Here is a 22522-nt window from a genome sequence, read left to right as displayed (position 1 = left end):
TTGACAATTATTCAGAATTCACAAAGCAGGCATTTGTCACGAATGCCACAGCAATGTTATGCTGAAAGTACAACCTGCCCATTGTGCTATGTGTTATGCTAATTGGTAAATTGTTTGCTTTTAGTAAATCAAATCTAAAATGTTTTAATGGACCTTATAGATAGAATGAATGGATTTAAAAATGTCTTTAAAAATTCCTTACAGATCAATGAACTAGGAGTCGCAAAGGCAAAGAAACCTAAAGACGTCCCCATGTTTTCGGAGGTAATATTTTATACTCATTTTGAAGTACTTAAACACATTGAAACCTCAGCTGGTTGGATTGATCTTTTCTCAGCCTGAGGCATTGATTTTTTTTTCCTGTTTGGTACTCAAGTGTGAAATATTGATTTAATAATCAGTCATTTCCCTTTCATTATCTAAAAGCACAAAAGTTACCCATTGTTTTTTTCGGAGGCATTTTATTTTATGCTTTACTGTTGACTGAAAAATAGGCTTGGACTTAGTTATTTTAGTAGCCATTGCTGTATTCTTTTTTAACTCTTTTTTAAAGTCTTTTACCATTTTATATAGGCTTGCAGTTTAAGTTTTCTTTTTGTTTATGTTTTTGCTCAGATTCAGTTAATATACACTACACACTTGATCAATAAGGCTGTGAGGAGCCCAAGAATAAATCTGTAGTTCTCAACCATCATTGTGTAACATTACTTTTCAGGTTCAGAAGAATGAAAACATTTGAAAGTGTTGTATAGTTTAGCTGTTGAGCTTCCTATAAATTAATGAGAGTGTGTTTATATAAGCACAATTTCCTGTCTGAATTTGAAAGCACAAAACATGTATTTAAAATTAATCATCCTCATTAAGCTGATTGACCAAGCCCTCATACCCTCAAGCCCTCATAATTTAAAGTTAAAATGCAAAATTTAGTGTTCCATTCTTTAAACAAAGACAACATTTATCTGGTTTTCATTGTCAAGTCACAGTTATAGCACTTTACTTAAACCCATTTCTTTTTATGGTCTGAGACAACCATTTTAATTTTATTTTTAAATTTAGTATCTATCCATGCGATTAGTTTCCAGAGTTGATTGAGAGGAATTTGTGTGCGTGTGAAGGGATTTTTATGATATTGGATAATTCGTAGCACTGTGATTTCACTCGATCCTTTATGATTGGAAAATTAAATCCAAGCAAACCTCTTACGAAAATCCAAAGCTGGGGATAGTGTTTTAAAATGCCATACAGACTTTGCCATAAGTCATAAACCAATGAGAATATACAGTAGTGCTGGACACCCATCTTCTTACATCAAACTTTTCCTTAGTGTAACTTTTCTGTTCTAATGAAACAGCTATTAAACACCTCTCCAGATTGCTAAAATGAAAAAAAATGCATGTCAAAAACATTTTATTCACACCTACACTAATTTGTAACACTTATATATATTCCAATTCATGGTTGAAAGCAAAATTGAAAAAAAAAAAACAGGGAAAATATTGCACTGAAATTACTCATCGAGAATGAAAGAGAGGGGGGTGAAATTCAAGACTGGGAAAGTGCATTCAGTACAAGAGACTAAAAGAATTAAATAACTTTCTAATGAGTTTTCACAGCAATGGACAAGTTACTGCTCTAGAGGAAACGTGCCAGGTGTCAGTGAGTAGTTGTAAAATCCAGTGCCAACAAGCAGTAAAAAACAGTCATAAAAAAGTCAAGATATGCACATACGGACAGCTGCAGATTTCATGGATTGTATTTCATGCATGTGTGCCTAATGAATAGAAAACACAATAAGAGCAAATAAGTCTATAGTTTCATTTAACTAAAACCTTTATTTCTTTCTGATCAAGTTATGGCTGTTTATTTATGTGGGTTTATTAATCAATACTGGCAGGATTTTTCTGTCCACAGCACAGGGCTCTCCTCTATATAAAAATGCAAGCTGCAATAATACACTATTAATATAAGGGCCTGTTCCATCAGAAGACTCTTACATTTAGAGTGAATAACAGTCCCCAGCAGGATTCTGCTGTTTGTGAGATTCGTTTTCCTTATAAATATTGAAAGGTGAAACAGGTATTTGATTCGTTTGTTTCCGAGACATTTGAAATAGTGTGATTATAATTGTAAAATGTGGTTGCAGAATTAGTGTTTGTGTATAGTGTTTCCCACTCACGGGGACTCAGTTATTGCCAAGAAACACAGAAGTCTGTTACAGAAGCTATTGGTATGGGCTACAGAAAAGAGATAATGGGCAGGCACCCTTGATGTGCTATTTCAGAAGGGGTTGTGTATTTATAGTCAGTGCAGATCTGGTGTTAAGGAAATACAGCTCAATATCACTTGATAGCTGGAAATCTGAATTAAAATTTAGATTAAAAAGCAACATAAATTAAGAACAAAATAACTTAGACTTCACATTGGTTAACTGCATGGTGCTTTGGAGTAACATCATTATTCCCTCTGTCGTTGAGCTTGGACAACATTTTTTTGTTTTTGTATGAACCTGCTCAAAATAAGACATTGGCTTATTTCTTACTCAGCCCATGTTTGAAACTGTATGTTTAGTTGCACAGGGAAGAAATGGTACCGTATTGTCATTTCAGAGTGTAGAAAAGCATTGTTTGGTTAATAATCAGAAAGTGAGAATTTAAAAAATAATTTATCATAATAAATATTTTGAGGAAAATTAAATAATGCAATTAAAACCTTAGAAAATACATCTAAGACACATGACATTGTTCTTCCAAGGTTACAGAGTCTGCAAAATGCCTCTTGAGTGCAGGGGAGGAGCTGCCAGCGCATCTCATTGGAAAGCTCTTGAAGTTCCAGCTGCTTGCTGCAAAACACGCTGACCTACAAAGACGAGCAGCGGAGCAGAAGGCAAGGAGTCCAGTTCGACTTCAGCGCTAGCACACAGCGTTGACCCTATAGCGGTCACGTACCGTGTTTCAGCAGGCAGGGAACGGGACACCCATTCTTCCCAGTGTTGCGGTCTGTGTAGAAACTCATGACATTCTGGGTCGTAGATGCGTACAGTAGGTAGCCTGAAGAAGCCTCGTAACAACCTTAGAAAAAGTCATTCAGAGTGCAAAATTACATTTATTATTGAGGCAAGTCGGGTGTAAAATAATTACAGCTGCATAAAACTTTTTGAACTTCTCATAGCAATTCAGTGAATGCAGATGTGCTGTGTTTCGCATACAGTACTTATATGATGTTACACAATACAGAAATATTATTGAATCAGTAAAAAATGAAACACTGCATCTTAATGCTGATGGTTCATGCTCACCACCACAATTCCCTTACAGCTCTCGGGTTCTAGGTTTGATTCCAGATTGGGAATTCTTTGTGGGGATTACTTGTTATCCCTGTATCCATGTGGGCTTTCCCTGGGTGCTCTGGTATCCTCCCTCCTCGCTGGGACATGCTGGTTAGGTTAACTGCCATCTCTGAATTGTTATTACAGTGCAGCACCCATACTAATAGGGTATGTGTGCCCTACGACGCACTGACATACATGACCTTTATGATAGCTTGGCTGTGGGAGTGCATGTCACACTGTAGGTGATTGTTGTACTCTTAAAAACTAAGCAATAGGTCAGTATCAACCACTGGTGGAGAGGACCTCTGATGAGGATGATCTGCTCCCGGTAACAAAGCGCTTTTTCTCCCCCCCCCAAGGCTGCAGAGGATAAAGCGAAGCCCAAGACAGGAGGCCCCCCAGCGAAGGAGAAAGCGGACAATAAAACCCCCGTGAAAGGCGACAAAGCCAAAAAGGGCCCGGAGCCGCCTCCTCCCGTTAAGGAGACTAAGCTCAAGCGAAGAGGAGAGGAAGACGACACAAATAAATATATTGGTACCAGTCTTAATTTGTTCATCACAAAATGATTAATAAATACTAAATTCATATTCCACAAGCAGGGGCCTATAGAGCATCCGTTTACCCTCTCTGCAGCTACGTGTAGTCGTCACAAGGCAAGCAACAAGTTCTACAGAGTTGGGCGCAGTTCCGTTTTTTTATTGATCTGCTAGAAGCTGAATCTCGGAAGGACAGCACGTCTCTGCACACACGGCTGTTCTCCTGACGGTCCCTCTCGGTGCGTCCCTTGTTGTGTTTAGACGATGAACCGGACGACGGCCCAGAGCACTACGTGTTGATCGTGGGTTTCTGCCAGCCTCAGCTGGTGGCCATCCTGGACGAGCTGGGGGTTCACGTCTCCAACGTCATCAAAGTGACCTCGGAGAGCTACGACACCTCAAAGGCTCCCGAGGAGTCACGTGCTCTGCAGGAGTGTGCTCCCCCAGCAGCGGGTAAGGCTCGGTGTGAAATGGCTTTGAATGCCAAAAACATGTGAACCACAGGAGCAGTGCGTGGCTCCTGGGATTGAACCGCTTTTAAGCTCACATTTTTACTGCTGACAATATCAGACGTTTGTCAGACATATCTAAATCTTTGCTGACTGCCCTATCTTTCCAAAACGTTGTGCTTCCTTTCTTCCCTTTTCACCAATAGGAATAAACCTATTACTTGTTCCTTTGCAAATCTAAATATACGCGTCTTTTGCCAAATTCCCGAAACCTGCAGACCAATGTCCTCTCACAGCCCCTGACGCCCAGGATCTGAAGAAAAAGAAGGATTTAGAGATGTTCTGGAAGTACCTGGAGCCAATTTTGAACAGTGGGAAACCCCAGTCAAAGCTCTTCGAAGTGGCGAGGCTGCAGTATGTGGTGAAGGATGCCATCTTACCTCAGGACAGGAGCAACAAAGAGATGATGGTTGGTTACTCTGTCCTTGTTTGAAATTGCACCACCTGTACTGTGTATTTCGTAGCAGGCATGCCGCAGGAAGTTATTTTGAAGTTCCCCGGTGATGCCTGATGTGTGTTGCTGGATTCTTTAGTTAACAGACGATGTCCTTTCTTAAAAATTGTGACAAAAAAAATAAAAACGAAGATGCAAGTATAATTTTCCTTTGCATTTCAGCTGGAGTTTGGAACATTGCTGTTTGAGGACATTGCTTGTCTGATCTATGACAGCCTAGACTGGAGGAGACAACACCTCAATTATCTCAATAACATGAAGCTGATCAATGTTCCAGCTGTAGCTAAAGGAAATGGCCAGACAGAGCAAATTTCAGCGGCTGATGTACGTTTTGATTTTTTAAAAATTTCTCACTAGTGTTGCGTTTACTGTGTATTTAGAAAATGTTTTGTGCCAGATTGGTTGTATCAATGTCTGATTGCTCAAGTCATTCAAAACAAAAATACTATTTTTGAAGGTACTATTTTTTTAAAGTAGCTATCGGGTGAACTGGGAGTAATGGAAATCAGGTCACATATTAATTAATAAAAATAACATTCTTTTATTAATTTCAGATTGCCATCACAACAGCACAGACACCAACTACAAGAAAGAAGCCGGTACAAGATGAACTGCCACAACCAATACAAGGTATATAATATTAAAAAAAGTAATTGACCATGAAAAGAGGGACAATTTTTATAGTTTTCATTTTTTTATTCTTGAATAAATTCAGAGTTCTTGTTATGTTTACCACTATTACCACAGCTATTTAGCCAGCAGGAAAAGTGAATTATAAATCTAAAACCAAGAAGATGCACTAGGATTATTTCTAAATCACTGCACATTTTCTTGAAAAACACAGATTCCCCTGTGCTCACCACTGACGTGGACATGCGATATTACAATGACCTGCTGGGCTTGATTCCCCCAGAGAGTGTATCTGTGCCTTTAATTCTTCACTGCATGCTTGAACAGGTTGGTCAGTCTGTGCTTATGAGCAAAGATGTTACATGTGAGTTTGTGAAATCCTTTTTTTGTAAATTAACCTGTACTAGCCATTGCTAGTGTCTTATGCCCATAATAAGTTGTGCAGATCCTTGAAATTTAAGCTTACAGTTTTAACTGTGAACCCATTATTGTTCTGAACGAGACGTCCAAAAATAATGAATTATTTATTTTATCATTTAGGTTACTGCAACAGAAAATGATGTCCTTCCTTTATCTGAAAGAGCACCGGAACCACATCCTGATGAACTGGACGATAGTATTGCAAATTGCATGTTATCAACAGTGCTGAGTCTCTCAATTTCAGAAGAGGAGAAAAAGGTACCTCAAAGTAGCATACTTGTAGTCACTCTTACAGATTTTTTTAGCAAAGAAAGTGCTTGCAATTAAAACTAGTCTTCAAAAACTTTGTATTTTCTTTCAAGAGCATAAATATATTTGAGGATCTATTGGCTCTTAAACTCAAAATACGTTTTGTGTAAACATTCACTTAATGCTCTATTCTGGCAAAGAAATGACAACAATGATTCTCAAGACACGTTCATGAGCCGAGGTTTTAAAATAGAAGTGATTTCTCTGGAGATGGACATGATGCCTGAATCCCCATATGTGGAGAGGTGACAAAAAAGTAATGTTACTGGAATCCGACAGATGGTTAAAGTTTCTGAATTCTGTTGCTGTTGTCATTCTAGCCATTGCAGTTTGGCAGAATGAAGATTTCAACGAAACTACCATTATTAAAGTATGTCCTCTTGCAAAATTAGAAAAATATATTTCTCTAATTAGTAAAAAGGGTATCTGCTTATTAAAGAATATATTTTTCTGATGTTAAGTAACCATTAAGATTTTTTTAAAGCAACACATTGCAGTCAGTTTCATTAAATATCTGTTTATTTTTCTAGAAATTATTAAAAGATTTCAATATTCAAGAAAGACATCTAAACCGTAAGAAGCGTGTGCGTCCCTTGCTCCTGAACTGTCATGATGAGCGAGCGCTGAGGCTGCACCACCTGAACGTGAGGGTTTCATTCTTCCTTTCCAGATGTTACAGTCCGTGCCCGTGGTTGATACTTCACACTATACATATCTCTGACTCGGAGAATTTGAAAATAAATAAATATGCACTATATTTGACCTTTTAGATAACTTTTTTTACACCACAAAAAAATGACACTATTTTTGTTCACGTTTCTAGGAGAAAAAAAAACCATCAAAAATTGTTTCCCATAGTTTTTTTTTCTTTTTTTTTTGATGTACAGCACATTGCTTTCATGATGTTTTCAAATGTGAATCGGGTGATAAACATCATGTTTCCATTGCATTGACACCAATTTTCCTTCTTTCAGTGTCTCGAGAAACATTTTTACACTTGTGTATTTGTTTTCTCTTTATGCTAAAAATACCAAGACTCATATTGATCATTTCTATGACTTCCCGTACTTCCGGAGGGTGTGGGAAAAATCCTGGTGTAAAGTAGGAGGATTGAACAGGTCATTGCTAAATGGCAGCAGGGGTATAGCACTGTTGGATTAAACCAATGTTGGGTTTGTAAATACGTCATACTGCGTATTTACAGGGTGATGTTTTTAAAGAATGAAAGGCCGAAGGATATCGTATTGTTGCACACAGCTGGATGTCGACTTTATGGGATGTTAAGACATGAGCACAGTGCTCTGCTTCACAATATAACAAGGCAAGAGGTGGTCTGATGTGATGTGACCACAGCTCACTACATTCATCCACCAAGCTTAGCTAGCTAATGTAGGTAGGTTCTGGATAGGAGTTGCACTGCTGTCTCATCCCAGATGTTTCTGGAATGTCAGGGTTTTTTCTGACGTCACTCAGACGAATGCTTCAAAGGAATCATAATTCAGTGTTTGACAGCCCATGTAGTCCCTTCGTGTTTGACACGGGCGTTGTAAAGATGAAATAGACAAGTTACAATGTTGGTCTAAAGTAAGAGTGATGTCCATCGCAGGATGAGGCGCTCGGGGGTCTTATAGCACAGACTGTCATGAATTTGATCGGTAGATGGCTGTCAGCATGAGATCAGCTCAGTTTTGGAATCACAATACCTTCTGCCATAAGCCACACCTTCAGGTGTGAGCCGGGTCCCTTGCTACTTATATTCTTGATTCTGAACATTTCAGACCCCTATGGACGCACGCCACCTGCTTATAATCTTACTCATTGAGGCAGATTTGTTTTTCCAAATGTCGATATCATAAATATTTATTGAGACAGAGTACACTGTGTTAAGAAACTCTTAATATCTTTGGTCTCATGACTTCAGACTGTTAGAAAATACTTCTTTCATGGCATTTTTGGGTTGTGAGAACCAGTTTGGGGTACCCAGTTTTGTGACTTGCCCAGCTGGAGAGGGGTTTGGGAAGGACATTCTATTCCAAGTGGTCATTGAGTCAAGTGGAATTGAAGGGTAATCTCCACACAGACAGTATGCTGTACTGCCTGCATGTTGGTGACAACAATAAATAGATGATTTGTGATTTCATAAAACAATCTTATTTCATGTGTCTGTTTCTCTCATTTCTGTCACTTTACTTTCAGAGTGATGAAATTTTTGATCCAGTAAAAGCTGAAGAACAAATGTTTAAAAAGATGCCAGCGTCAAAATTCCTTAATGTACCACAGCCTTCTAGTGAAAAGCCGTGGTCGACCAGAATTCAGGAACTCATTTATTTTTGTACGGATGGTAAGGCACCACCACGCATTAAATCTTCAAATGAGAAAAAAAAAACAGTAAAAATAATGCATGTAGACATTTTTGTGTGCCTTATACTTCAAAGCAAACTTTATCCCTGGTTTTCTTGAAGCAAGATTTAAAGATTTAGCGTGAATCTATTAAGAGACTAATAGGTGTGGAAAATACAAATGAAATGTTTTTGTTTCTGCTTAAATCTGGTTTTATTTAATTTGGGAATAGGAGTTTGGAGCCTTAAAGTATGTCATTATGATGCAAAAGACTATAAATATCCTGTTTCCTTCTTCTCCTTGTTAAATGTCAGAGTCCCTGAGCTGGCCAGAAGTTGAAAGAGCCTTCAATCAGTTTGTGTTTGAAGGCATGAAGCTGACAGGGGTGGATGAGCGTGGGTGCCTGGTGGAGACCGGGGTGGGGAATCCAGGGGCGCTGCCCTGGGGTGATCCTGTCTCGTTTGCAAAACAGATGAGAAAACAAATGACAGAGAACAAGGAGATAAAGAGCAGAAGAGGTAACGTTATTTATTGACATGAAAGAATCATTGAGTCCACGCCCCTTTACTTTAGGAACACCGTCAGTGTCGTCTGATAAACCCCAATTATTCATCTGAGGTGTCATGCATGTCCTGTTATATCAGCCCTCACACTTCTAATCGAAATGAAATTTTTATTCTTCTCGCATGGAAGTGTTGGCTACTTCATGTGCTGCCGTCCAGTTGTCAGAGCCAGGTGATGCCCTGTGAAGTGACCACACGAATGTTCAATTGCTTGACTTCAGCTGCTGCAATTGCAACTAGGACTCGGTTTGCGCTGCAGTTAGTAAGAGACTCATGCGCACGTCCTTCTGGTCTGGCTTGGAGCTGTCCTTTTATGTGTGCAAGCTCTAGCTTACAGACTAGTCCTATATGGTTGGTAAGGAGGTCTCGAGAACTTGCTATTAAACTTTCAATTTAAACTTTCAATTTACATCTAGACTCAAAACCTCTCTTTTCAGAAAGGCTTTTATGTAAACAGTGTCTGTATCTGCTCCATTTCCCAATGACCCTTTATCTTAATCAACACCCCACTCTGCTTGTCTTTCTTATACAGTATGTGCTTATTTTGCCATCTGTTATCCTTACACTGTAACTGTTTTTTTCTTTTTTTTTTTACACCAGCTGTAAAGAGCTTTGAAATGCTACTTTTAAAGGTGCTATAAAAAAAAATATTTCTTTTTAATTATTGTAAACAAGATGCGTCTCTGGACTCTCTCACGGCGGTGTCCTGGGTTTATGCCATGGTCTTGGTATGTCTTTTGTTCTGCATGAAGGTGTGATCAGAAAAGCAGACAACTTTCCTTTTACCAACTGAAGGAGCAATGCTCACCAGTGTCGGATGTCACATCAATGCCTGCTTTCTATCAAAGTGATCTGTGATGTATTACATCTCAACAGAACATCATAAATGCTGGTAACACTTCATTTGAACGTTGCTGCATAACGGCTTCATAACTCCTTCATAAGTGCTACACAACAGCTTATAATCACATACATAGTGATTCACAGGGACACGTGCAGATGACATGACAGGATGTGAGCATGAGAGGTCCTGACATTTGTGTTAACGTTTGACGTGTGAAGAACCCTAATGTAACTTTAGGAATGACCCTAACTCGTAGCCCTGCAAGATAAGGTGTTTGATTGATTCAGTCTCATTTCATTTTGCCTGTCAGGCAGTGAAACTCTGGTGCACAGTTCTGAGAGAGAGGGCCGGAAACCCTACTGCAGGTCAGACAGCTATGGTAAGGTCTGCTGTGGCTATGCATGCAGTGTGTAACATCTATCTGTCCTGCGAGGGGTGTTTATCAGAAACTACAACTGAGAGAATAAAAAGTCTGTGTCGTCGATGCCAAACAATTAAACATGCACTTATAAGAAACTCATTGGAAAAATACCTATTTAAAAAAAAAACTGTGCAGTCCTTAGACACTTGTCGAAGAATCTGCATTTTATTTATTTTCTTAAAATTGGCAGTGCAGAAAATATTCTCGTAGTTGCATGGTATTTTTTCACCATAAAACAATATTATTGGTATTCTTGCAATATGTTGGGTATCAGCCTATCCATCAAAAAAGGACGTCGGTCACCAATGATATCCATCTGGTTCCTTTTGCAAACCCTGGTTTAATCATTAAAAAGGAAAAAGGAAATCCTTCAATTCCATAAAGCAGTGAGTGATTTTTCATTAGCTATGATTTGTGGTTATACTGAGGTTCGTAAAGTATGATATAAGAGAACTATGATTTACAAATGGGGTACAAGGCCCTTATTTTCCAGGTCAAGGCAACCTGTAGGAGATGGAGAATAGTGCCTAAGACAATTCAAATTGAAATAGAAACATAAAATATAATGTTTTTTGAATGCTTACAAAAGTATTATATGTACTTTCTTTTTCAAGTGCACTTTGGCAACGATGACCCGGAGCCTGAAACATTTCTGAAGAATAAGGTATGTTATTGTATTTGTTTCTCCAAGTATTCCCCATATGTTATTACTTGATAATAGATGGCAAGCACATTTTTATTTGGTCAAAATTAAATATAGCAGTTCCTTAGTTACCTCATTTTTGGCATACCCTTCAATGAGGGAATCTTCCTGTGCTGTAAGAAATACAATCTGTGACAAATGACTTGCAGATACAATGTGCTAACTTTTCTTTTGTACGTGTGGAAAGTTTTTGACATCAATCAAAACAAAACATAACTTTTGATGCATGTAAAAATGAAGAAAGGATGACCTATGTTTACATCTGGAGAGAGTCCTGTTTTCCCAATTATCATTTCAGAATACTATGAAAAGAGGAAAAAAATATTCAAGTATGGGCTTAAATTTCTCCTTTCTTCTCGGTCCTCTTTTCCAGTTTCTGTGCCTTTTTTGAGGTTAACCACTCTTGCTGACGTCCTCTCTCTGCTTGCTAAGTACTGGAATTCTGAAGCCTTGTCATTAAAGCTCACCGTTTTCCTTCTGATCTTTTTCACTTTCCCCACCTTGTTTCATTCGCTCAGCTCCTAGCAGTTAGTCGCTTCCACTCTCCCCGTCTTTGCTCAGGTCGCCTCGGGACTCTGTCGGTCTGTTCCCTTCCCATCCTGTTGTCTTCGTTATTCCCCCTCTCTCTCTTCACTCGCGCTGAGCTGAGCTGTGCAGGGCTGAGAGGCAGCAGGAGAAACCACACCTACCCCCTGGCCTGGATCCATAACATCTGCCCTTCTTCCCCACCTTTTTACTCACCTGCCCTCCCAGCACTTCTAGAATTATCACTCAGCTCTCTCTCTCCTCTACAGTATACAGTATATGTCATATTTACTCCCAGTTCAGCTATTTTCTCCTGTTCGCACTTGAAAATCTACCTTTAAAAATCTTTTTTTTCCTACCACCTTACTTGACCGTGCCGTTTTCCCTGATTGTATTATACTCTTAATCTCTGCCAAGAACCTCAATTCCTGCCTCTCCCACACAACACATTTGTTCGATAGCATGCTCCTGCTGTAGCTCTCTGAATACTGCACCAGCTCCTCAGTCCTCTGTACCTGCTCAGTTTCCTCCCTTCCAGCCTGTGCTGTCGGCACCACTGTGTGCACATCCCCGCTGTATCGTCTCTCGCCATCATTTATTCTCAGAGTGTGCCTGATCAGGCTGCATCAGTAGCTCTTGTGTTTTCCCTTTCCCTTGAAATCTACTGTATAAGTTGTTATTACCAGAACTGCACTTTTCGACAGTGCCTGCAGTAGATACACTGTAACATATTTTTGGAAGCTTCTGTTCAGCTGTAGCTCTCTAATGAGTGGTTATACATAGCCTGCATCTGTCATTTTCCAGTTGGAAGCCATGTCTTTGTATATTTTAGTTTTCTTTACTGCTTGTGGCAGCATGTAATGTGTCTAAACTTGAGACATATTGTAAAGGCTTTTTCCTGCTGCAACAAAAATGATCATTCAGACAATATTTCTTACAGTGTTTACTGATAATTGAAGGAAAATTCACTTTAGTTTATATTTATATGTGTTTCTGTTATTTTATAAATATTCTTTATATTTGAGGATTTTTCAGATATGTATTTATCATGCAGATTTTTTTTTTGTTTTCTGTAATTTCTGTAATTCAATGTATTGTAATATTTGCTGTTATTTATTGACGTAGGAATTAGAAGAAAGGTGTCAGTCCATCAGAACCGATATTGAGGAAATCCAAAAGGCTCAGATTCGATCATTGAGAGACTGGTACTTTGCAGAGCACTACGAACCGAATGTGTTTTTACAGGTAACAGGAAAATGTTATTCAATAATTAAGTTAATGATCCTCTGTGTGATTCAGTCTATTCACTATTGATTATTGCATTTACAGTTGCACATCAGGAATTCATAAACGTATAACATATACAACAATAATACAGTACAACAACTGTACAACACCATAATACAAAACAACTTTTACTGTAACAACTTTGCTCAATCAGAACTCTTTCAATACTATAAGTTAAAAAAAAATCTTCTACAGGCAACTCATTTTTTGCTTGTTATAAATGTGTAGGTCTACCATTTCAATATACAGTAACTTTTCATTTTTTCTAAATTGTCTCTGTATTGTTTTTGTATGCATCAAGTTAAGATTTAAGCTTGTATCTTATATATAACTATAACAGGTACTGTGAAAAGGTTAATTTTCTGACTAACCTTTCAGGTTCTCCAGAATGCTTCCCAAACGTATGGATGCACTGATATGTACCATCGCATGCAGGATAACTCGCTGTTCTTGGTCTTTCACAACCCTATGAACCAGCAGCGGCAGAGCAGGGAGTTCTGGGATATGGCCCTTCACTCGGACGTTGGGTTTAGGTAAAATGGGAAAAAAAGCAACATAGTAACATGCATTTTACCATATAGATTGCACAAAATAGATAAGACATAGTAGCTGATTTAATGATTAAGTTAAAGATGTTTTTGTAGCACATCTCTCAGTCAATCTACATGTTTTAAAGTTCTTGTTGTTTGCATAAAGTTTATTTTGTCAGCAGCATTCGTTACAGCAAATTATATTTAAATCGGCACAAAAATAAGCCTCGTCTTCGCAATAGAAACTACCTGGAAAATGTTGCCGACTCGATTTGCGACTGGGTGAGGGAAGAAGAAGTGAAGAGGCGAGCTTCCCTGTGCTTGAGAGCAGCAGACAGCCAGACGTCACAGCCGCCCGCCGCTGGTGCGGCCAGGTCCAGGTCCGCCACGCCGAAGAAGAAGGTCAAACCCCCGTCTCCGAAGAAGACCGGGAGTAAGACGAGAGCCTGCCTCAAAACTCATTTCTCGTTGCAAAACACATCAGACGCTCACAGATATTAAATTACAGAAACCATAAATAAACTAGCAGCTCCGCACACTCACCAAGCCCTTGTAACAGTGTCTATGATGGCCTTCCACGCAGAGAAAATATAACTGTTTCTATACATATACTGTATACACACAATATATGTTAATTAAAATAAATCATGGCTTAAACAATGTATGGACTATGCAGCAAACTGGGTACATCGATCATATCAGTTACACTTCTGGTATTATCTCTATGGGATTTAATTTTTGTGTTCTGTACGTTTCTTTTCTCAATGTGACAAAGGATCACCTAGTAGGTCACAAAGCAAAACTGAAAACACTACTGAACCTCAGTCAGCACGGAACCCATACATGCGTGAAGGTTCACTTAAGGTTAGTGTACAGAGAAGGCAATTTCTTACTAACATCAGGGAATATATACATAAGGCTGAAATGTTTGCGTAAAGAAGGGTTATTACTGTATGTCTCCCATACTGTACATTGCCTGTTTTAAATTTCTTGTCTGCTTTGTTGCACATTGTACTTAGTTTGAACAAATTACAATATATTCTCATTCATGTGAGGTTGGATTAATACAGATATAGTGTGATGCAAATTGACTAATGGGTTTCCTTTAAAGTGAGGATTTCCTCTGAAGTCAGTTAATCGTTTTCTGCTACTTTTGTGACACTAGTGGCTGCCTGAAGCAAATAAAAGATTGAGTGTTTGAGAAAAGGTTTTCTGTGATCTCAATCGCTGTTAAGGCATGGAAGGAAGAGCAGGAGAGACTGAAAGAGGAGGAGTCTGCAAAGAAAGAGAAGAAAGAAAAGGGGGGAAAGAAGAAAGCGGACAGATCAGAGTCAGCTGACAGCAAAAGAGCCCCGTCTTCTCCCAAGAAATCGTCCCGAGACCGAAGAAAAGAGGAGCCCGTCAAAACCCCCGAGCCTGCTGCAGCTCAAGAGCCCGACACAGCAGCAGACCTGCCTCCCGAAAGGGCCTATAAAGTAAGGGAGGAGAGACATGGCATTGATCGTGGAATAAATCACGTTATACCTTTTCGATTAACTTAATTTCTTCCTGCACAAATGGTCTTGTTTTCTTCAACAAAGCACTTCTTCAGGTTGTACTGTCTGCTTGTGTTTCCAGTTCACGGGCTACAATATGGGTGACAACCTGATTCAGGTTTCCGGACAGGTTCAGTCCCTGTTTCCATCTGACGGGGGACGTATTAGAGTGGAAAGCACACGTTTTGTCCAAGGTAAGGACAATATGCAGGTGTGTATGTTAATTTTGTCATTTATCATTACGGCACCCCTCCCTAAGAAGACTATCAATGAAAGGATAGTTAACCTTAAAGAATAAGCAAGAATTTAGGACTGATTCATTGATTGATTTATTAAGACACCAGTGTCATATAAACAGAAACACTATCCCCGGTTTTTTATCCCCCTTTTTAAAGAAGTGCAGTGTTTTCTGTGTTATTCAGAAGTAATTTCTTTGCTAGTGAAGGACTCTACTGGAATCCCTGCAGTTTCTTCACGACCACATGTACAGTGTTTGCCAAGATGTCAGAGGAAGTAAATCCCTCACACTTATCTAGAATCTGTTGGAAAGGAGGAGCAATATATGCTCACTGGTGGCCAAGCATGCTTTTCAGATAGCTGCACTCACTGCCTCTGTTTACGCTGTTTTCCACAGGTATATCCCTAATAGAGGTGAATGTGATAAAAGACAAACATCACTTTTTCATCCACGTCACTGACCCAAAGAAAGATTTGGAGGATAAACAAAAACCTGAGACGAAAAACGAAGCCGTCTTTGCTCATAAAGAAGGTAAATCAGCTTCAGTATAATATTTGTCAGCTGTGTGAACTTAACAGCTAGGTTCCTGGATATTTGTTTCATGTCTCATTTTTAATTTAAAAGCAAAATATAGTCAATTTCATGTCTCTGTAACACAAACTATAACTTAAATCTAGTGAGTTGTGGTGATTTCGGGTGGGTTAACTGAATTCAGACATATCTAATAAATATTCAATAAAACCGTTTCAAAACATGGTTGTCGGTATGTTTATCTGTGACTGCACTTTTCTTACTGCAGAATGCCCAAAACAAAAGAAAAGAGTGAGTAAATTTGGGTCCTTCTCTGCCATGCTTGAAAATGGAATGCATCTCTCCTTCAGCAACTACGGCTCCTCAGGTGGAGGCAGAGGTAAAAAAAAGGCAATTGTTCTTCCTAACATTTGTAACATTTCATGCTGTTTTTTATGGGGAATTGTTTTAAATGTATTTTAAGCTGATACTTGTTCTTCCTCATCTGATCTGACCTTCTTTCACAGCAGAATGTGTAATTATAATTGCACTTCATTGTGGTTCTACCATACAAGGTAGACGGTTTTCAAATATCACTAAAATTATATTTATTTAAAAAATAAAATATTTGATTACTAAAAAAACTGGCTGCTGTGGAATTTGTCCAGAGAAGAGAGAATAGTTACATTACACCAGATAAATCTTTTTAGTCCTGAATAGAGAAGACTATTGGGGAACACTCTATAAATTTTCAAAATCCCCAAAGGATTAAGAATTAAGGTTGATAAAGTCAGGGCAGCAGGTGGCGCAGTGGTCAGCGTTACTTCTGGGTTCTGGGTTCACTTCCGGACCCGGGTGCGAGTATCTGTGTGGAGTTTGTATGTTCTCAACCATGACGGCGTGGGGTTCCTCTGGGCGCACCGGTATCCACCCCAGTCCAAACACATACCGTCCGTTTACGGGCTTCTGGGAGAATTGGCCCTGGTGTGAGTGAGTGTGTGGGTGTGTGTCCGTCCTGAGATGGACTGGCGTCTTGCCCGGGGTGTCCAGGGTGTACCCCAGCTTGCGCTCGTTGCTTGCCGGGATAGACTCCGGCTCCCCTGCGACCCCGGACTGAATGAAGGGGCTTAGAAAACCGATGGATTGATGGACTCCTGCAGGATCAGCAGGGCAGCACAAGCCAAGAGCCCCCCAGCGAGTGGGAAACTGGGGAAAGGGCATTTAAAACGGAGAAGAAGAGACACTTCTTTGCGCTAAGCGTGGTGACAAGCTGCTCAGCAGAGCTGCCACATGGTGCAACTCCTGGCTTCCTTCATGCAACTACTTTCAAAGGCCTTCAGCTCAATTTAGCTACTCGCACCCCAGCGAGCCTCCTCGTTGTCGTAACCTTTCTGTTCTCCTTGTGTTGCTGCTCTGTGCCGTAGATGACAAAGACCCCCAGCTGGAATCAGTGCTGGACATCCCTTCCGTCTCCACACCCTCCCCTGTCCCCTCCACCTCCGTGTCTCCCTCCACCCCGGGGAAAAGAGCCAAGTCCCCCCGGGCCAAGTCTGGGCGCTCGCCCAAAGGCTCTCGGGCCAGAGGGGGCGCTACGCCACCCCTTCCCGTCGAGGACCGCCCGCGGCAGGAGGACACGGCGGACGGGCTGAAACCCGGGGTAGGCAGTCTGAGCTTCCGCCCCGAGGCCATCGCCCGCCGTGATGTCCTGATGTTCGAACCTCAGCTACTCAATTTGCTGGAGTTTTTTTTTAATTTGAATTCTTGCATTAAAATGTGTGGCCAGCGGAGCCTTGTGCAAACCGTACAGATGAGAAATGTGTCCAGCAGTAGAAATGCTGAATGGCAACGACGTACCACTTAGGCATTTGAAAGAAGATTATAGAACGTTTTGAGTGCACAGGAATTTTTTAGTTATAATGTAGTACATACAGTATGTACAAATATCCAGGAGCAGTATTCAGTATTACACTGGTAGTTACCAATGTGAGTTTCTTCACTCTAATTTCCATTAATTTAATTTTCCATTTTTGCAGTGAAATGTTAAATTTTTTAAAAATAGTTCAAACTGAATGAATTAGCCATGGAAGTGGACATACGGTATTTTAGGTTGGTGGGGACATACTAAAATTCACCACTTTTTGAATATGTTTCTTAGGTCGATGTTGAGCCCCCTGCCACAGAGTCTCTCAGCGGAGAATCTGCAGACCTCCCTCCGTTCCAGCCTCTGAGTGTTTCTGCACCGAATGGGCTGGTAGTGAAGTTCTTTAGTGAAACGTCAGCAGGTACTGTAAATGTGGCAGCACTGTTGTACTGCACTGAGCACTGGAGTGAAAATCACTAGCTAACCATTGAAGATTTTTCTTACATTGGAAATTATATTGAAGAGAATAGTTTTTCAGAGAATTCACATCCATCATTTTTTTAGTCGAATATATGTACCGGGTCGTAGTGAGCCGGCACACAATGAGCTCAAGGCATGATACACACCTAACCAGGACGCCAGTCAATCACAGGACACACGCGCAACTTCATTAATAAAATCTGTTCTATCAAAACTGTTCCTAAGCTGAAAATGTGTATATCAAATATTAAATTACAATTGCATGTAAAAATCTCTGCCTAATTCCTGAGTCCCACAAAAATGTATCTCAATATTCTTTCCACAAATTTTAGAATTGTGTAGTAATTTAAATAAGAGCAATAATATTCATCATTATAGAATCATATAGCGTTTACATTGTACAGTACAGTAGTTACTGTAATGTGTAACATAAACATCAGAAAACACTCGAGAAGAAAAGGAAACAAGTTAACATGGTGGAATGTCAGGTGGAATGAGTCATGGAAGGAGGTCGCTGGCTGTTTTCAATTCCTTTAATCACTTCCAAATTAATGAGCACTGTTATTGTTTTCCTTCTTCTCTTTGCTTTTCTCACATTGCTTAAAAGTTCACGAAGCCACAGACCCTGTCACTGGAGCAGGTCTCCTTAGTGCCCGAACTACCTGAACCTGGTCTGTTTGGCTGAGCTGTGAATGAGGAAATCTCTCCTGGTGCTGATGCTTCTGCAGTCGACGCCTTTCTGTTTCGCCTTTTCTTTTTTATTCTCTGTACACCTCTGTGGTTCCTGCATTGAGGTCCAATAGTCCTCTGTACCATCTTGAGGAAGACCGGCTCAAAGACCTCGCTAACCATGATCCAGGCACTGTTAAACACTAGTAAACCTGGTAAACACTTGACCTCCTGGATTGTTGGCCATTGTCAATGGTCAAGTAAGATGATAAGATAAAGAAGCTGACAGCTGAGCAAATACTCTATATAAAGCCCATCCTCCTACCCTAAAGAATGGGGTACTGCGAGGTGAAATCAACCACTGTGGTACACATTTCTAATGTCTTATGGTTCTGAGTGATCAATGAACACTAAATTTTGAAATTTCACAGTTTGTTCTATTCCTGTCACTCACTCACGGATGACATATAACATTGAAGAGCACTATGAGCTGGTATGTGTGTATGTGTACTTTTTTTTCTGACACTATCATTTTAATTTGCTGTAGGTTTAAGAGCAGATTCCCTGCAGGAGTCGCACAAAATCCTAGTGAGACAGAGTTTCCCAATCCCCCACAGTCATCTCTGTCGTGACCAAATGAGCGAACTCTCGCTGATCCGAGAAGTGTCAAGAGTCATAACCAGCCAAGGAGCTGTGATCAAGTACATGCGGAACGGTTCTGCTGAGGTACAGCACTTACTTACTACATTATATTAATTTCCCATTCCAGTAGCTCCCGTTTGATGGTGCATGGACAAGATCAGCAATCTCTGTCAACTCTGTGGTTTTGTTCCTTCTCAGGTTCTTTTTGCTGACGGTACTGTGAGCAAAAGCTCCAATTCAGGGCCGATTTATAAACCTCCTCCTGACTCTCCTCCACCCCGTGGTCCCGAAGAAGAAACTCCTGTTAAAAAGGAGTCAAAAGAACAGAAGCCAGAGGTGAAAGAAGTCGCAGATAAGAAAGGTAAGTCAAGGCAAAGAAATTCACAGCAAATCGTGGACAGTCCCTTGTGTATTTCAGTGGATTCATAATGGAATAATATTAATCTGATTGAGATTATGAATGAATATATTGAACATGAACTATTAGAACCAGTTATCTCAAATTTTTATATTCTAGAACGGATTATAGATGTTTTAACTACACGTCGCAACTCCCTTTCGTTTATTCTTTACTCATCAACGTTGGAGAAAAGAGCCGGTTTAAAAAAAAGTCGTAAAATTTTAAAATCGTCATCCTGTAGGAAAGCACATCAAGAAGACAAGTACCGCTGCACTTAAGACAGAACTGAACGAGGCCAGTGTTTTGGATCAAAAGGCTGAAGTGGGCTGCAGTGTTGAATCCCCAGAGGAGACTTGGGTGACCACAACACCATCTGGCCTCAGGGTGGCAACCGAAGGAAATCGGAGTATTGAAATGAAGCACGCTCTGGCTTACAAAGCCACAGACCCAGTCACTGGGGCAGTAAGTACATGATCTGGAAACTCTGCGTATACTGTATTGGTGTTATTGATTAAATTAAAAACCTGATGAAGTGAAGCGCTAATGTTACAAAACATTATAACAAGAACCGTGGTTATCTGCCAGAGAAAACTGGTCTAGTACCATGGAGATGTTGCGTAATATACCATTTTATATCCTATCCACTATTCAGTTCTGGCATTTGTGTACATCGAACCAGAACTTTCTGTAGAAATGCAAGGCTCTTTTACACTGTGACTATAAATAATTTGAACTCTACTTTTCAAATGATTGGCTAAATAAAAGGGCATGTAGGACAGTCATTTTAGCAAAGCACCTGAAACCTGATTGTATACACAAGTGACTTTACTGTCATGACAAGCTGGTCTTTTGCAGGTTATGATAACCCGAGATGATAAAGTAGTCACTGTGTTGGAAAGGGATGGAACTGTCATTGTGGAGCATGCTGATGGGACCAGGATCACCACTCTGGACCAAGATGTTGAAATTCCAGTGACTGACGACCACCAAGAGACAGGCAAGACAAATAATACCACATGGAATGCAATACAGCTGAAGTTAATTCAGTTTAATTCGATTTTATATTTGGGCGACAGATTCCTGAGTTCATGAGTTTTTAGAAAGTTTCCATTCGTATTATCTCATTTTGTCTTGATGCCATCAATCCTTCCATCACGCTTTGACCAGAGTGTTCAACAAGGCATGGAGACTTTTATTTAGCACGCTAGAGTTATATTTGGGCAAGATGGTATCTTAGACAAATCAAAAAAACTCTGAATTGTTTAAAGCCATTTTAAAGAGTGTTATTTATTTTCCAAACTGACCCTACCCCACTTCTTCATCCCAGGTGAAGATGTACCAACCATCTCTAAAAAAGCAAAACATATTTGGATAGAGTGCCTGGGATTTGCCACTGTGATACTGAACTGTGACGACTGCACAAGCACAGCTGTTTTTGGAGATGGAACTAAAATAACAGCTCACCCTCAAGGATCTTACAAGGTGAAACTTTACAAGTACTAAATGCCCGGTTAATACAGTATATTGATGTAGGGTGGAAGAATGTAGGGACTAATTCGAATGGATGCCTTTTCAGATTAAATTGCAACCAAGTAATAGAAACAGGACATTTTTCCTTTTTATTAAACATTTTATTTATTATGAGCTGTACTGTATATGCAGCATGTGTTTCAGTCTTTCACGTTAAAAGATTTGCATTAGATTTTTGCTGATGATTTTTGGAACTAAAACTTTGGTCCTGAATTAAAATTGAGATTTTCTGTTTCAGTTAAACAAAAATTAGGTAGTTGTCCCTAGTTTAATTTCTAGTTAGCTTTCTACTATATACAGTAGGCTACCGTACTACAGTATACTGGATTCATGCCTGATTACTTATTAGATAGCCATTTTTTTAAACAGTACATAAAAGACTATCGTTTAATTGTAATTCTAAACATTTATACTCTCCACAAACAAAAAATGTTGGTATGCCAAGGTTAAAGGTTGAGCACATTCAGGCACCATGTACGTCTTCTAAATCCATTCGCTAGATGGATTATTAATATTCCTGAACATGAATATACAGTATGTGAGGTTTAACTGAAGTTGGATTAGCTGGATCATTTACATTTTTTCCATCTTGCTGCAAGTAAAATGTGATTTTTCATTTTCAATGAGATCTTGAAAGCAGAATTTGCACAAGTGCAGTTACTGTATCTGAAGTAATAGTTTTAATTGGTGTCAAAACTGAAATAAGAACAAATATATTCTTCATCATCCTCTCTGTTGTCAGTGTTCTCCCCTTAAAATAAATAATTGCCTTGAGGTTTTTAATATGAACTTTTATTCACTTAGGGTTAGGGTTGTTTGTTTGCCTACATCTGCTATATACAGTAGGATCTCCTGCAGGAAAAATGAAAGATACTGTACTTATGTATTTGATAGTGAAACACATGGTTCTCTCTTCAGGTCTTACCATCAAGCACAGGGTGTCTCAGCATTTACCCAGATGGCCAGGCAGTGTACAGCTCCAAACCAGATTGTGATGTAACACTGGCCCCTATTGGTACCAACTTGGAACTGCAATCTGGAAGCTACATCATGCGACACACCACAGATGTTATCTGTGAGGTTATGGATCCAGAGGGAAACCTCTTTCAGGTACATAGTAAAAATCATTTTCTGTTTAATATTCATTTAATTTCTAATTCAGTCGTCAGACTTGCTTGCAGAATGCCAGCAGCCATATCACCCTGCAACTCACAACTGAAGCTCAGCAGGTATGAGCCTGGTCAGTACCTGGAGGGGA

At 39.7% G+C, this 22522-nt stretch overlaps 1 protein-coding gene across 1 annotated transcript in view; it reads left to right on the top strand.

Annotated features, from left to right (window-relative positions):
* spag17 (sperm associated antigen 17) overlaps window positions 1-22522 on the top strand; it is a 34594-nt gene that overhangs the window by 2168 nt on the left and 9904 nt on the right. The window contains exons 3-32 of the mRNA XM_088644939.1: window positions 205-264; window positions 2752-2883; window positions 3688-3862; window positions 4126-4317; window positions 4592-4782; window positions 4990-5151; window positions 5382-5457; window positions 5672-5784; window positions 5998-6135; window positions 6717-6830; window positions 8383-8527; window positions 8841-9044; window positions 10244-10312; window positions 10969-11018; window positions 12708-12827; window positions 13248-13402; window positions 13642-13832; window positions 14175-14263; window positions 14635-14874; window positions 15017-15128; window positions 15569-15703; window positions 15972-16082; window positions 17107-17339; window positions 17838-17964; window positions 19240-19418; window positions 19533-19695; window positions 19976-20196; window positions 20590-20731; window positions 21062-21216; window positions 22183-22374. Coding sequence (XP_088501065.1) covers window positions 205-264; window positions 2752-2883; window positions 3688-3862; window positions 4126-4317; window positions 4592-4782; window positions 4990-5151; window positions 5382-5457; window positions 5672-5784; window positions 5998-6135; window positions 6717-6830; window positions 8383-8527; window positions 8841-9044; window positions 10244-10312; window positions 10969-11018; window positions 12708-12827; window positions 13248-13402; window positions 13642-13832; window positions 14175-14263; window positions 14635-14874; window positions 15017-15128; window positions 15569-15703; window positions 15972-16082; window positions 17107-17339; window positions 17838-17964; window positions 19240-19418; window positions 19533-19695; window positions 19976-20196; window positions 20590-20731; window positions 21062-21216; window positions 22183-22374 — 4386 coding nt within the window. The remainder of the gene's footprint in view (window positions 1-204; window positions 265-2751; window positions 2884-3687; window positions 3863-4125; window positions 4318-4591; window positions 4783-4989; window positions 5152-5381; window positions 5458-5671; window positions 5785-5997; window positions 6136-6716; window positions 6831-8382; window positions 8528-8840; window positions 9045-10243; window positions 10313-10968; window positions 11019-12707; window positions 12828-13247; window positions 13403-13641; window positions 13833-14174; window positions 14264-14634; window positions 14875-15016; window positions 15129-15568; window positions 15704-15971; window positions 16083-17106; window positions 17340-17837; window positions 17965-19239; window positions 19419-19532; window positions 19696-19975; window positions 20197-20589; window positions 20732-21061; window positions 21217-22182; window positions 22375-22522) is intronic.

This window comes from Lepisosteus platostomus, chromosome 2 (genome assembly GCF_059453375.1).
Source record: "Lepisosteus platostomus isolate fLepPlt1 chromosome 2, fLepPlt1.hap1, whole genome shotgun sequence".
In the NCBI taxonomy this organism is placed as follows: Eukaryota; Metazoa; Chordata; class Actinopteri; order Semionotiformes; family Lepisosteidae; genus Lepisosteus; species Lepisosteus platostomus.
Note: the sequence above shows the minus strand (reverse complement) of the source record. Positions and strands in the feature narration are given on the sequence as shown.